Raw genomic sequence first — 13,963 nt, forward strand, 5'->3', positions numbered from 1 at the left:
TTGGCTTCCAAACCCTCTGCCCGTACTACAAATTGTATTTCGCTATTTAAGATACATGTATTAACACCGGTCCCTCAACGTCGAAAGCTAGTATAGTTTAAGGTGGTTTTGTCCTGCAAAGGATTTTTCCTTCGGCAAAGGCCTTTGCCCGAACGGCGACTTTGTCGCCACGGAATCCAGTTGGCAAAGGGTCTGAAAACCAGACTATACCAAATTGCGTTTGTTTACAAGCAGAGCGCCACTAGTTTGCAGGCACAAACCCTTGTTGGTCGTAGAGGAGTCTGCGCCAAGACTACTATATGCACCACTTCGGCACTGCCCCATAGGCCCTGTGTTGTAGCTAGAGAGGCTGCAGTGCAGTGGTACGTGTATTAGTCTTGGCACATGCAGACTCCTATTACGACCAACAAGGGTTTGTGCCTGCAAACTAGAGCGCCTCTACGACAAAATATTGAAAGGTTTGAATTAAAAGCACGGTCGAGCCTGGCAGTGTAAACGGACAAAATTGCGGGGCTCGACCCCGCAATTGAGGCTGGGCTAGGCCACGGCTCGGCCCAGCCCCGCACTGTAAACAGAGAACTACTGTAAAATGAGGAATGTTCGCATGCATTTTAATTTCGTGAATTTTGCAAGAGACAAGATTCGTGAAATTAAAATGCACATATGAAAGTTCTTGTCTACACTATCCGCATTGAATGTTCAGAGGCAACTCACAAAAATTTCATGCTGTGAAAAAGGCCATCGGCTCCAATTTGCAAAAATGTCATGCCGCGAAAATATTGTGTTTTACAGTAATATTCACTATTCTATCCCGACGGGTTATAATGGCGTAGAACAATAGCAGCAATAAACAAAGAAAAGCAAAGAGAATCAGAACATCAACAAATTTAGATATTTGCACCCTGAAAGCTATTATAATGTTCTTGACTATAAATACATGGTAGATAATTATGCAGTCCTAGGAAATCGGTACCCCCTGGTATTAAAAAGAGACCCAGCAATTTCTGTATGAACTGGTTTTTCAATAGTTGTTGGAAAAACACAGTCATCAGTTGCATTTTAAAAGATCTACATATTGTGTGTATACAATTTATGCCCTTCTTGCTTATGGTTTGCTCCTAAAATAATTATATAATTTGTTATTGCAGCCTGACCCATCAACTCAGGGGTCCACCATCATAATGGCCAGCCAGGTCAGGAAACTGATTCTAAACGAGGATGAGCACAAGACTACCACCCTCTACAGGCTGAGGAAAGGTCAGTGAGTATGAGTGTGTGTGTGTGTGCATGCATCGGTGTGACCTCATCACAAGTGTAGAGATAGCCTTTCGTCAAGGCCCTCTCGCTGTGTGATGGCTGTAGCGGGTGAGCGAAGGGAGCCCAGCGCGAGACAGTGACACTGCGAGGGCCTTTTGAGATCTGCCTCGCACATTATCATACATGACACATGAACCCTACTGAATAGTCATTTTAATGGGTTTCTGTCGACCAATGGAATAGCACACTTGCCTCATCCTCTGTCTTGGTGTTGTCCGGCCTGTTCGTATGCATCATCACTGACCGCGCCAGTGGAGGTCTGTGACATGCATCCACTGTATGTGAATCGGGCTCGGGCAGACAGACGTGCAAATTGGTCGATTTTTTGCTCCCCAATTCAGGGAGCTAAAATCATTAATTCAAACAGCTAACATAAGAATGCGAATGAGATATCAAAGGCCTTCGCATTGTCCAACTCAGCTGAGCTCGCTTTGTTCACCACCATGCTGCGAGAGGGCCTTGGAAAAAGGCTAGTGTGGAGAGGAGCCAAGGGGTTGACTGCCACTTCAAATATTTCTGTTGTCATGCATCACTTCTGTCTGTCCAAAAGGCACTGTAATCTGCATGCAGTAAACGCACAAACACACTATTTTATTTTTGTTTGACTACATACCTACATTGTCTGTTTTTTCTTGTTTGTGTGTATCTCAGTATATTGGAGTGTGCAACGTTGTACATTTGATTTTGTTTACTATATTGCTTATGTATGCAAACACATTTACAATGTACTAAAACAATTTTTTTTTTTTTATGTGAATGCACATGGCATTGATGTAAGGTCCAAAGCTGCTGAACTTGTTAGTGCTGATAAGGATAATGTCATTAAACCAATGTCCATATTTCATGATTTATTGTTAATGTCAACCCCCCTTGGAATTCCCACAATACAAATTCAAATTCAAAGTAACATAATTTAATTGTTTCCAATCTTTACTAGAATGAAAATATTATTCCATGGCAATCTATGTACATTAAAAGGGAGTGTGGCACCAAAACGCACAGCTTGAATTAGACACGCCTGATAACAAAACACATGTACAGATAAAAACATAAACAAAAACAAAATATTAGTCAATGAAATGTGTAATTCAATATAGAGCCTTGATAATTCTCAATTTTCTGATGTGTGTGATACCACATTTGATCATACATGACACTCAGTCTATAAGATATTGAGAACCCAGCGGCAGAAACTACCCTTCCCTAAAACACAATCAAACGGTGTTTCAAGATCAAATCTGCATTTGAACACGTGTAGTAGTGTGTGATTGGTATGCAGTAAGCTCTTTTCTCTGGCAGACACTAGCACGTGTTTATTCAGTAAAGCTTCAGTGTTTTTCTTTCTTCGTGTCATGACTTGGATATTCGTTGCCACAGGATGGACACTACACTTCCAGCTCGGCCCCACCCTCCAGGCGAGGCGGGTGCGCGTCTTCACCAACCACCCCGCCCAGGGGACGGGCCGCGCCTTCAACCGCAGGGAGTTCTACGAGCTGCCGTGGGAGATGGCCTCCCAGTCGCAGTGCGACACGTCGGAGCGTTTCTGTGCCGTCCAGCTGCACCTGGCTGGGGCTTTCCAGTACTACTTCACAGTTGATGACAGGTGCGTCATAGTAATTGGGGGGGGGGGGGGAAGCTGCGATAAATTATGCAAATATTGACTGCTCTGAGGGACATGGTTGAAACTATTTGCCCAGAGGTGATTTCTCAACAGTGCTATGCCCTGAGAGGAAGATGAAGGGCATAGCAATTGGACTATGACAAAATATGCAGCAATGACTCGGTGGTCCTGGGCCCTTAAAATTGATGTCGGGCCACCAAATTCTCAAAAAACATTATTTTTTGGTTGTCCAACCAGACAACTAACATTCAGTATGGATTAAATGAAAGAAGGATATTATTCAGAGGGGTGAAGGCTCAGGTGCGAGTTTCTTCACTTTGTCTCCCTCTACAAATTAAATTTGTTAAGATCGCAACTGCTGATCTGCAAATTAACAAACATGCCGGAAAAAAGGAACCAGTGGGACTCGAACCTGTCATCTACTGCATTCCGCGCAGCGACACTACCACCAGGCTGTCCCTGGTTGCCGGCAATGACACGATAAACATGGAACAAATACCCAAGCTCCTAAATTCCATCATTGTTATGTTAAGTAGTCCAAGGCGGGCAAGGCATATTATATGAAAGAAAGATATTATTCAGAGGGGTGAAAGTTCAGGTGCGAGTTTCTTCACTTTGTCTCCCTCTACAAATTAAATTTGTTAAGATCGCAACTGCTGATCTGTAGATTAACAAACATGTCGGAAAAAAGGAACCAGTGGGACTGAACCTGTCATCTACTGCTTTCTGGGCAGCGACACTACCACCAGGCTGTCCCTGGTTGCCGGCAGTGACACGATGAACATGGAACAAATGCCCAAGCTCCGAAATTCCGACATTGTTATGTTAAGTAGTCCAAGGCGGACAAGGCATATTATGTTTCCTTTATTATGAGTCATTACAGTTATATATCAGGCAACCGGAATTTCAAATTGAATGATTTTAGTGGCCGACCGAAGGAAAAAAGGTTAGGGTCTGGCCTGTGTGTATTGCCTTCTTCCACATCTTACACCAGTCTATAGGATAGACACTAAACATCACTTTGTTGTCATAGAAGATATTTAGAGATTCAAGTAAGACATTGTTCATATTGACCACCATACATGCACACATAGACAGTGACAAAAAAGTTTTAGTATGAAAGAACTGATTCAAAGGGGCGGGGTTAGGTTGCTGGACATTTTGCCATAGAGTTGGCATTTTGTGTTCTGTGGTACAGGAGACTGCTTTTGATGCTACACATTTTATTTACCTTGTAGAGACATGTAGCAAAGTTACCTAAAATTAGAATAGACACACATACCAAAAAAATGTGAGAGAAAACACAACACCAACAAGCTTTGTTTTTTTTCTGGTTTTGTCTTAAAAAAGTTGTCCTTGAACACTACACAATACCTACCTTCCACTCGTTTGTCTATGACTAACTGTCTGCATCTTTCATGTAAATTCAAAGACGTGCTCATCTTTTTATGTTTGCATTGGTAAAGTACAGTGTCTAGATTTAGTTGCATAGAGTGGATGTACTATAGAAAGAGTTTTTTTTTTTTTTTGAGGGGGGAGGGGATCATGATTTTGTCCTAACTTACATCTTGCATAGGTTCAGCTCAAATCCCGCTGCTCTTTAACCAAGTCACACATATATTTCTTCGCTGGCAGTACCAAAGAGGAGGGCTCAGGATACTTCATGGTTGATCCTGTCCTGCACGTCACCTCGGAGACGGACATCCTACCGCTGGACTGCATCACAGCCCAGACTGTGCTGACCAAGAGCCTGGGTGCCTTCGTCACCTGGGAGGACCGGCTGCGCGTGGCCCACGAGACGGGGTACAACGTCATCCACTTCACCCCCATCCAGGAGCTGGGTGCCTCCAACTCCTCCTACTCCATCCGCAACCAGCGCGCCCTCAACCCGTCGCTGGACTGCAACGGCAACCGCGTCTCCCTGGAGGACGTGCGCGGGCTGGTGACGAAGATGCAGAACGAGTGGGGCGTGCTGAGCATCTGCGACGTGGTCTGGAACCACACCTCCTTCGACAGCCCCTGGGTGCGGGAGCACCCGGAGTGCGCCTACAACGTGCAGAATTCGCCACACCTGCGGCCGGCCTACGTCGTCGACCGCATCCTCTGGCACTTCACGCTGGAGGTCGCTGATGACAAGTGGGCAGAGTGCGGCATCCCAAGTTTCGTTGACAATGAGGAACAGCTTCACGTTAGTGTGCCAAAATGTTGCTCCCCCATTTTGCAGTCCACTTCTTGTTATAACATTCATAGTAGTCATGTATCAAAAGTGTCAGGGTACTTCAGTTGACCATTTGATAGCTGGATTGATATCATTGCAGGAGTTGTGAGAAAGCTGGCATCTCTCGTCAGTCTTAGATGTCATTTCAGGATTTGCAAGTGAAATGACAAATTGAAATGGATTGAAACTTGTCATATCACCTGCTTGATATATCCCTTTCCGGACTGAGTCAATGACATGGTTATTGCACACCTTGTCAGTTTTGAATTTCAAGGATCAGGCCCATCCTGCAAATTGCAATACCTTTTAATCAGGGTAGGGTTACGCAAAATGCCTAGTGTCTTTTATATGTCCCTCCTGTATTAGCCTGTATGTTACATGTAAGTCTTTTGAGGGTAAATATTCTGGATTCATTCAGCCATCCAAATCCACTGGAACTTCAGAATTTTGTTGTAGTTGTGTTTTTTGTTTATAGACGGAAAATAGTGTGAGACAGAAAGTGTCAAGAATTGCCTTGGTCATGCAAGAGGGTTTCTGCGATCAGCTCTTAGGTGCTGTGCATTGATTTATGAGGCCCACAACAGTTTGGTAATACTTGCTGATGTTGTTCCACCATATTATGTAGCACGTTTGCCGTGTCTTCTCTGTTCCCCAGGTGATTAGGCATGTGCTGAACCATGATGTCTTGCCCCGCTACAACATGGCGGAGTTCTACCAGGTGGATGTCGAGAAGATCATCGAGGAGTTCAGGGAGAGAGCAAAAGGTGAGGAGAAGTCTTGGGTCTATATAGTTTAGCGATTGCTAGTATCACACTTACTCTCATCCATTAACTCTTTGTTGGCCAGATTGGCACGGCTGACTCAATCTAGCTTGCCGACTTTTCATATTGTGCTTAAATGAACAGCCACTCACAAACCAATCAATGACTCAATGGATCAGTGCTGCATACTATAAGTGGACGTGTCTTACTTTGTTAAAAGCACAATTTTATTCCCTGTATTTGGTTATTTGCATGATTAGTATTTCTATAAATATTACTGATGTCATCTCTATGCCATGGTGCACTTTATCATTTATGTAATTATTCTGGGATGCACATCTTTAAAACAGACATATCTTTTTTCAACTACAGCCAGTGCACTTGTAAATTATTACTTTTCTGAGATGTCAAGGTTCAAAGACAGAAGATGATATCCTGTACCATACTTGCTTTTCAGTTGCGGGGGGGGGGGGGGGGGGGGGGGGGGGGCATGTATCTCGTCAACTTACTGTTCATCAGGTAGTTTTGATCCATTGCAGAGAAACCATTGTTTTTATACAATGTAGTATTGCTATTTGATGTCAAATGTCATTTAGTCCCTAGAGCACCTTGAGGTCTAGTCCCTAGAGCACCTTGAGGTCTAGTCCCTAGAGCACCTAGAGGTCTAGTCCCTAGAGCACCTTGAGGTCTAGTCCCTAGAGCACCTAGAGGTCTAGTCCCTAGAGCACCTTGAGGTCTAGTCCCTGGAGCATCTTGAGGTCTAATCCCTAGAGCACCTTGAGGTCTAGTCCCTAGAGCACCTTGAGGTCTAGTCCCTAGAGCACCTTGAGGTCTAGTCCCTAGAGCATCTTGAGGTCTAGTCCCTAGAGCACCTTGAGGTCTAGTCCCTAGAGCACCTTGAGGTCTAGTCCCTAGAGCATCTTGAGGGCTAGTCCCTAGAGCACCTTGAGGTCTAGTCCCTAGAGCACCTTGAGGTCTAGTCCCTAGAGCACCTTGAGGTCTAGTCCCTAGAGCATCTTGAGGGCTAGTCCCTAGAGCACCTTGAGGTCTAGTCCCTAGAGCACCTTGAGGTCTCTTGAAAGTTTAACCTCTACTCACTGACAGAAACAGACGACACAACTCTGCATGGGTTCAGACAAATTATTAATGCATTCTATGGATATCTGATTGTAGAATATATGTAAACAGAAACAATGTGAAGTGGTCAATGAAACACACATTATTTTCACTCACATCGTCAGAGATTTTTGAGCAGGGCAGCCAAGAGCTTTTCAGGGCCTACGGGGTAAAATCAAATTCTGTGCATGTGTATATCATTGTTGTCTGTCGTTCAGGGTCAAAGGAGACGTTCTCCCAGAGAGACAGCACCCCCTGGGAGGTATCCATCATACAGGACCCAAACTACAAGAGACTTGGTAGTACAATCGACATGAACAAGGCCATGGCCAACTTCAACACAGACAGGTAAAGGGCAAGACATGAGCAAACATGATTGTGTGCGAAGGTCCCCTTGTCATATTCTTTGTTTAGGTCTGTGGATGAATTTTGGAAAGTTGCTCATTAATATGAGGCTTCTGTCTTTGTTTGTGTTACATTCTCCGAAAGTTAGATAAAAATGTTAGTAAAAAGTATCTTCAATATGCCTGAATGTCCATTCAAATATACCTCATACATCATCAGAAGGGGTATCAATATTTTTCTGAAGGTAAACTGACCTATTTTCCTTCAGAGAGCCTCATAGCATGAAGATAATTTTAAGAGAGTGGTAAATCTACTTGTAGGCTATCTTTCTTTTTTTTCTGCCTACTGTCTGCTTTTACTCACATTATTTGTCACAAAAGAAAAGAGTAAAAACAAAAATGTAATTTGCAGATATATAACATACATGTATTGTGTTTTTAAGATTATTTGCAAGGATTGGTAACTGTGCATCATGTGACACATTGTTTTGTTATCTTAGAGAACTGTGGTGCAAAATGATTGCGGATGTGTGCAAGGGGAGTCAATATTGTTTGCTCAACTTCGCAAATGTTACCTGCTTTTTCACTTGCCCCTCTGTATAAAGTGCACCCCGAATGCTTGGTCAGCTCTTGAGTAGTTGCTTTACTCACTGGTCTTGGGCCTCTCAATTTAAATGTCTTTATCATGCACATAATCTGGTATGTTGCATTTGGGATCGTGTCATATTTGTGTGTTATTGCATGTTTCTGTATGGGTGTGGATTCCAAGATGTGACTGACTTGATGAGTTTTATTGCAAAACGACCTAACTCCATTCTTGATAAGTTGAGATTTATGATTTAAGCTGCTAATACAACAAAGAATATAATAAGAAAATACTGGATATTTTCAATCATAACAAAAAATATTTCTTGTTATCTTACATGTACAAGTGAGTTTTCATTAGAAAGACTTGATTTTGCTCTCTCAGATGCTGGTCTCACTGTAAAATGTTTCAAAATGGCACTTGGCCCATTTTGTAATGAAACTCTTGTTCACACTACTCTGCACTGATCCTGCTTAATCATGCAGACCAGGAGCCCCTGACCAGGAGAGTCGGATAGAGCAATGCTGCCAGGAGCTACGGGGCCACCTCCAGCGGCTCAACAGCCACATGGCCCACGAGATGGAAGAGGACCTACGTCACGCCGTCAACAACCTCGTTTCCAACGTGCGCTACCACTATCTGGAGGAGGGTGGTCCCCGCCTCCGGGAGGTCACCGGGGAGCACCCTCTGGTCAAAAAGTAAGATCGGGTCTCTTGGTGCAGCTGGAAATGAATCAGTCTTTGACTAGGATGACAACTGTCATTTTGTAAGCCAAGCAAGTGATACAAAGGTTGATACGGCAGAATTCAGCAGTTGCGCGCCACCTTTTGGTTAGGATTGGATTGATGCACTGTTATTACTAAAGCCTTCTACTACCCAATTTTCTACCGCCATGGAAGCCTTGAAAGATTTGGAGGATTGGATTAGTTATGACTGGCATGCAAATCTGAATTGTTCTCTTCCCAAATTTCGAAAAGTGGCATTGAAAAGATGATTTCTCTTCTTTCTTTTTTCATTTGATTGTTATAATTCTTGTGTCGATTTGACTTGGCATCAAGATTTTCTTGTGGTTTAGTTCAGAGCAAGATTCCATGAATAATCCATCAGTGATAATGAATACAATATTTAATAAATGTTTTCAACACGTACATAATCTGAAGCAATAACACTGCAATTTACTGAGGTAATCCCAGTCCTGAAGGGTCTGAGTCTCCTTTTACTATAAATTGATATCTATAATCATTTGTGTAGTCTTTGAATCAGGATAAACTGTTTCAAAGAAATATTCCTGTTATATCAGAAAATCTGTTAAAACAGTGCATTGGCAGACACAAACAAGCTTCTGCTTTTGAATAAATTGCAACCCTCATCAGCTTATTGCATATTTCCAGCTGTTGTGTGTTTTGTTTTTAATTAACTTCACCCAATTTGACTCTACAAGATCGATGTATTTCAAAGGCAGATGCAAAAGTTGTATGCTATATCTTATTCAGGCATTTCATTTTCTGTGCAATTTTAATTTTAGGAAATCCTTGTCATTTTTCAAGCCAATTTTGATTTGGATTTGTTTGTTTTCACTTCCTCAAATAAACTTGAGCAAGCATTTTGTGTCCAGCAATGAGTGCAACAATTAAGTAATTTTGTGATTTGCATGACCAGACTTTTGTATCCAGTACCGAAGGCCTTAAGTGGTAGAAACGTGTCTGCCACTGTTTTCACTCCAGGTACTTCCGTCACCACGGCCCGGATTCGGACATCGAGTCTGAAGAAGCGCTGATGGACACCGACAAGGCCCCTCTCCTCATGGTCTCTAATGGCTGGGTCATGGGGGATGACCCCCTCAAAAACTTTGCCGAGTCGACCTCAAAGGTATAGTAGACAAGCTGATATGTTTGCTCATACTCCTGTACATTCATTAAGGGCTGGCAGTATTCGTTGGCACTGGTTTGTCAATAGCTTCAGCAACTGCATATGGGGTTCTTGGTTGCTTTCTGTGGTAGCTGACACTTCCTTGTCATACACAGGTTGGCTGTCCTCCTGTCTGATTCTCTCCATTAGTCATTTGTCAAGAGCCCCTCCACTTTTTAAACTTTTGATATGTGGCCTAGAAACAGTTATTTCCTTCAGTGTTTTTGTTTTTATTTGTGTGCTTGTGTGTGTGATTGTGTGTGAATGGTGTGATACAGCATAATATTCCAATGCAGCAAATAATGCCGTGTAAGATGTATAATATGTGTATGTGTGTCCATACATGTACGTATTTATGTGTGTTCATCGTGCCATGTGCTGTTGTGCTACAACATGTCTCCTGTTTGGTTTCCTTACTTTGGTTGTCATTCCGTAACTTGCACGTGGTTACTCAATCGCCACCTGCTGACAATATACAGTGTGTAAAGTGTCCAAATTCAACGACACTTGATCAATGTTTTATGTAAAACTTGTATATTGGAGCCAAAGGGGGCCTGAGCTTTCGATCCTGGCAGAATCTTTGTCAGAGGTAAAATGACATTTAACATGTAGGGAAAGCAATCACATATAATGGGCTACACACAACAAGCACAGTAAGGGGAGGACTCGGGACACAGAACAATGAAAACAAAAGGGTGGGTGAGAAGCCAAAGGCAGGGAGCCAAAAAGGTGTAGAAAGGAAAATGGATTTTTGTCTTTATATTGATCACTCCTACACATGTATATAGTATGTAATGCCCCCGTTTTTATGTATTCATTGATATGTTTTGTACTTTGCATTTGTTGGTTGGCTCTCGCTGTCATTTTTTGCCACAACTTTGGACATGTACACCAGGCTTAGGGCTTCTTCTTTCTTCTTCCTTTCCAGTACAGTCTAGCAATGAGGTGTAACGTCGTACTTTAACGTCTTTAGAGTGATGTGTAGTGTGCTGTGCAATTACTCCATAAAAACTAACTACATGCGAGTAAAAAACATGCATCCTTCTAACAGAGCTGGATCTTTTGCACCTCCTCTTTAAATTGGTTTGTGGAGGTGCAAATGGTCGAACTTGGCAGTGAGTTCCACAATCGTATGGAATCGGGGAAGAACGATGTCTGGAAAGCCTGTGTTCGGACAAAAGGAATATGGAACTTGTGCCCATGTCCTCTGAGTGAGCCTCTGGTGATTGGTATAAGGTAGTTGCTCATGGGTATATCTACTATGGAGTGAATGATATGGTGAATCATGATAACTTTATATTGAGCCCTTCTCTCTTCCAAGGTCGGCAAGTGTAGTTTGGAGAGCATGTCAGAGACACTGCTAGAGTTCTTGAAGTCATTGAAGATGAATCTGGTGTAACAGCGTTGTACCATTTCCAGACTGTGAGTAAGCACTTTGGTAGATGGATCCCAAACTTCACAATTATACTCGAGAATGGCCCGTAGTAATGACTTGTAGCACAGGATCTTGACATGTCTGGGGCAAGAATCAATATTTCTCTGCAAAAATGCCCTTGTTGAATTTGCCTTTTTGGTAAGCTGGCTGACGTGATCGTTCCATTTCATATTTTGCTGAAGATGGATGCCTAAGTATTTTGCTGTTGAAACTTCTTCAAGGGTTTCACGGTGTATTTGATATGTACTTTTGATGGGGTTCTTATTTCTGGTGATGGTCAGAGCCTTGCATTTTGGTGGGTTGAAGTTCATGAGCCAGTCAGCTTCCCAACGTTGTAGGGCATCAAGGTCATCTTGGAGATTTCTGGCATCATCAGCTGTTTGGATTTTACAATAGAGAAGGCAGTCATCAGCAAACAATTTTGTAGATGTTGATGAAGATAGACAGTCTGGCAGGTCATTTATGTAGATCAGGAATAGCATGGGCCCTATGACACTGCCCTGCGGAACACCAGATGTTACTTTAGCTGTTTGTTCTCTGCTTGTTCAACACAACCTCCCTTCACCCATGCTGTTGCTATTTCACTCTTTTCATATTCTCTATCCTTGTGTTGTTCCTTATCTTGTTTGGCTTTGCCAACCCATTCATCTCAATCCTTCACAGGTTGCCCCCTAGGATCACCACTGGCCCACCTCTGCCTTTTGTCTGTTCATCCCTTGCTTTAATCCCCTCCCTTACCCATTTGGCTCCCTGTCTTTGACTTCTAACCTACCCCTTTTGTTTTCATTGTTCTGTGTTCCTAGCCCTCCTCAGACTATGCTTGTTGTCATGTGATTGCTTTCCCTGCAAGTTTGTCATTTTGCCTCTGACAAAGATTCTGCTAGGATCGAAAGCTCAGGCCCCTTTTCACTCCCTTTTACTCCATTGGTCCTGCCACGTTTGGCAGTTTTCAGCAGCTTTTTCTTTTCTTTTGGCTACAAACTTGTACAAAGTGTTGAATGAATAATAGAAGAATGAACTGTGCAAAGAACAGGATAACTTCATTTTGCTGTAGAGCTACAATGTATCGATCAAATGATTTGCTATCTTGAAATGTCTTTTCAATTATATTGTTCTCGACACTTTTACAGGTGTATCTTCGACGAGAGCTGATCAACTGGGGCGACAGCATCAAGCTGCGCTACGGGCAGACCCCAGAGGACTGCCCATTTCTATGGCAACACATGCTGGAGTACACGCGGGATGTGGTCTCCATTTTCCATGGGGTTAGAATAGACAACTGCCACAGCACACCCATCCACGTAGCAGAGGTATCGCATTGCAGTCACCATATCTGTTCTATGATTATATTTGAATTTAGACATGAACATGATAAAAATCAAAATGAATTCTCTTACTTTTAGTGATCATCTACGGTATCATTATCTTTTACCACTGTGAGAGTGCCACTTTCATATTGACAGTCACTTGGGGCAGTACCATTTTTGTAATTTCTTGCAAATGCAGACCTGAATTTGGAGGAAAGAATCTAAATTTCGACCATTCACAGCTTTTGTTGCAATAGCAGTTTCTTATTTTACTTGCAATTTTTTTGGGGATTTTTTTTTTTCCATACTTGTATGGGAACTGCGCTTTCTTTCCTACTTTTGAGCCAAATCGTTCCTGTGATTCAGTCAGAAAGGTACAAGGTAGGGAGGTCTGCAAATGGCATACGGATACTGTCTGTGCATATCCACTTGACAAGTTTCGTTATATGCTGCTATTGATTTCATCTTATTTGATGTTACATGTTTGTTTTTGTAGATAGCAGAACTCCAGTGGTCCCTGTACATAAAGTTAGGGACAGAGTGAATGTAACTCGCAATTAAGTATACTTATTAAAGGTAAAGTAAGCTTGACGTTCATTACCACGAAGAACCTTGTGGTAAGGGTTTGCGTAGCGGGATGATTACGGTACCCTGTTCTATAAAAGTTCATAAGTTGTGGACCTATGTGAACACAGGTACCAACGAGCTAATTGTTAGGCTTGTCTCCCGTGAGTGCTGAATTGATTTCTGTAAATTCACACCTGCGTACGAATGCTTGGTATGTACATGTACATGAAGTGGGGTTACTGCATGAGGTGTGCTGCATTTTCTAAATTTTATCATCGAACGCTGCCTGTTGTTTAATAGCTAAATACGAGGCTTACTATCAGCGATAGGCATAAGTGTGAACGTAACTCATACATGTAGTCAGGAGCTAACAATCTTCCATGATAGGGTGACGGTGTGAACATGGCCATTGTCTGCTTGCTTTTAGTACTTCCTTGATGAGGCTCGTAAGGTGCGTCCCGACCTCTACGTCATGGCAGAACTCTTCACTTCCTCCGAGTACATTGACAATATGTTCATCAACAGGCTTGGCATTAGCTCGCTAATCAGAGGTAAGAAAAGCTGCCAATTATGTTCAAGTGTATAAATGATTTGAGCGATAACTTTTCTTTCCCCATTGCTTTAAAGGTATCAATATATTTTTTCTTTGATATGAATGATGAAAAGGTGTGTTCCCTAATATGATTATTTTAAAGTCTGACGGAAAATTGAGAAACAGTTGTACATGTGTAGCAAATAAGTTTTAGAGCACAAGCTTAATATCGTAATCACTACAGATACAGT

The 13,963-nt window shown here is 42.5% G+C and overlaps 1 protein-coding gene across 1 annotated transcript in view; it reads left to right on the forward strand.

Moving 5' to 3' along the window:
• The window catches only part of LOC139713987 (glycogen debranching enzyme-like), a gene marked incomplete at its 3' end in the record, with an annotated part of 40,444 nt that overhangs the window by 10,675 nt on the left and 15,806 nt on the right, over positions 1-13,963 (forward strand). Inside the window, exons 2-10 of the mRNA XM_071625708.1 lie at positions 1,149-1,257; positions 2,695-2,920; positions 4,574-5,126; positions 5,812-5,920; positions 7,252-7,381; positions 8,449-8,661; positions 9,688-9,832; positions 12,437-12,616; positions 13,608-13,731. Of these exons, the coding sequence (XP_071481809.1) occupies positions 1,149-1,257; positions 2,695-2,920; positions 4,574-5,126; positions 5,812-5,920; positions 7,252-7,381; positions 8,449-8,661; positions 9,688-9,832; positions 12,437-12,616; positions 13,608-13,731 (1,789 nt within the window). The remainder of the gene's footprint in view (positions 1-1,148; positions 1,258-2,694; positions 2,921-4,573; positions 5,127-5,811; positions 5,921-7,251; positions 7,382-8,448; positions 8,662-9,687; positions 9,833-12,436; positions 12,617-13,607; positions 13,732-13,963) is intronic.

The sequence above is a fragment of the Diadema antillarum genome, unplaced genomic scaffold (assembly GCF_040938485.1).
Source record: "Diadema antillarum isolate AM-2024a unplaced genomic scaffold, OU_Dant_1.0 seq00002121_RagTag, whole genome shotgun sequence".
Taxonomy (NCBI): Eukaryota; Metazoa; Echinodermata; class Echinoidea; order Diadematoida; family Diadematidae; genus Diadema; species Diadema antillarum.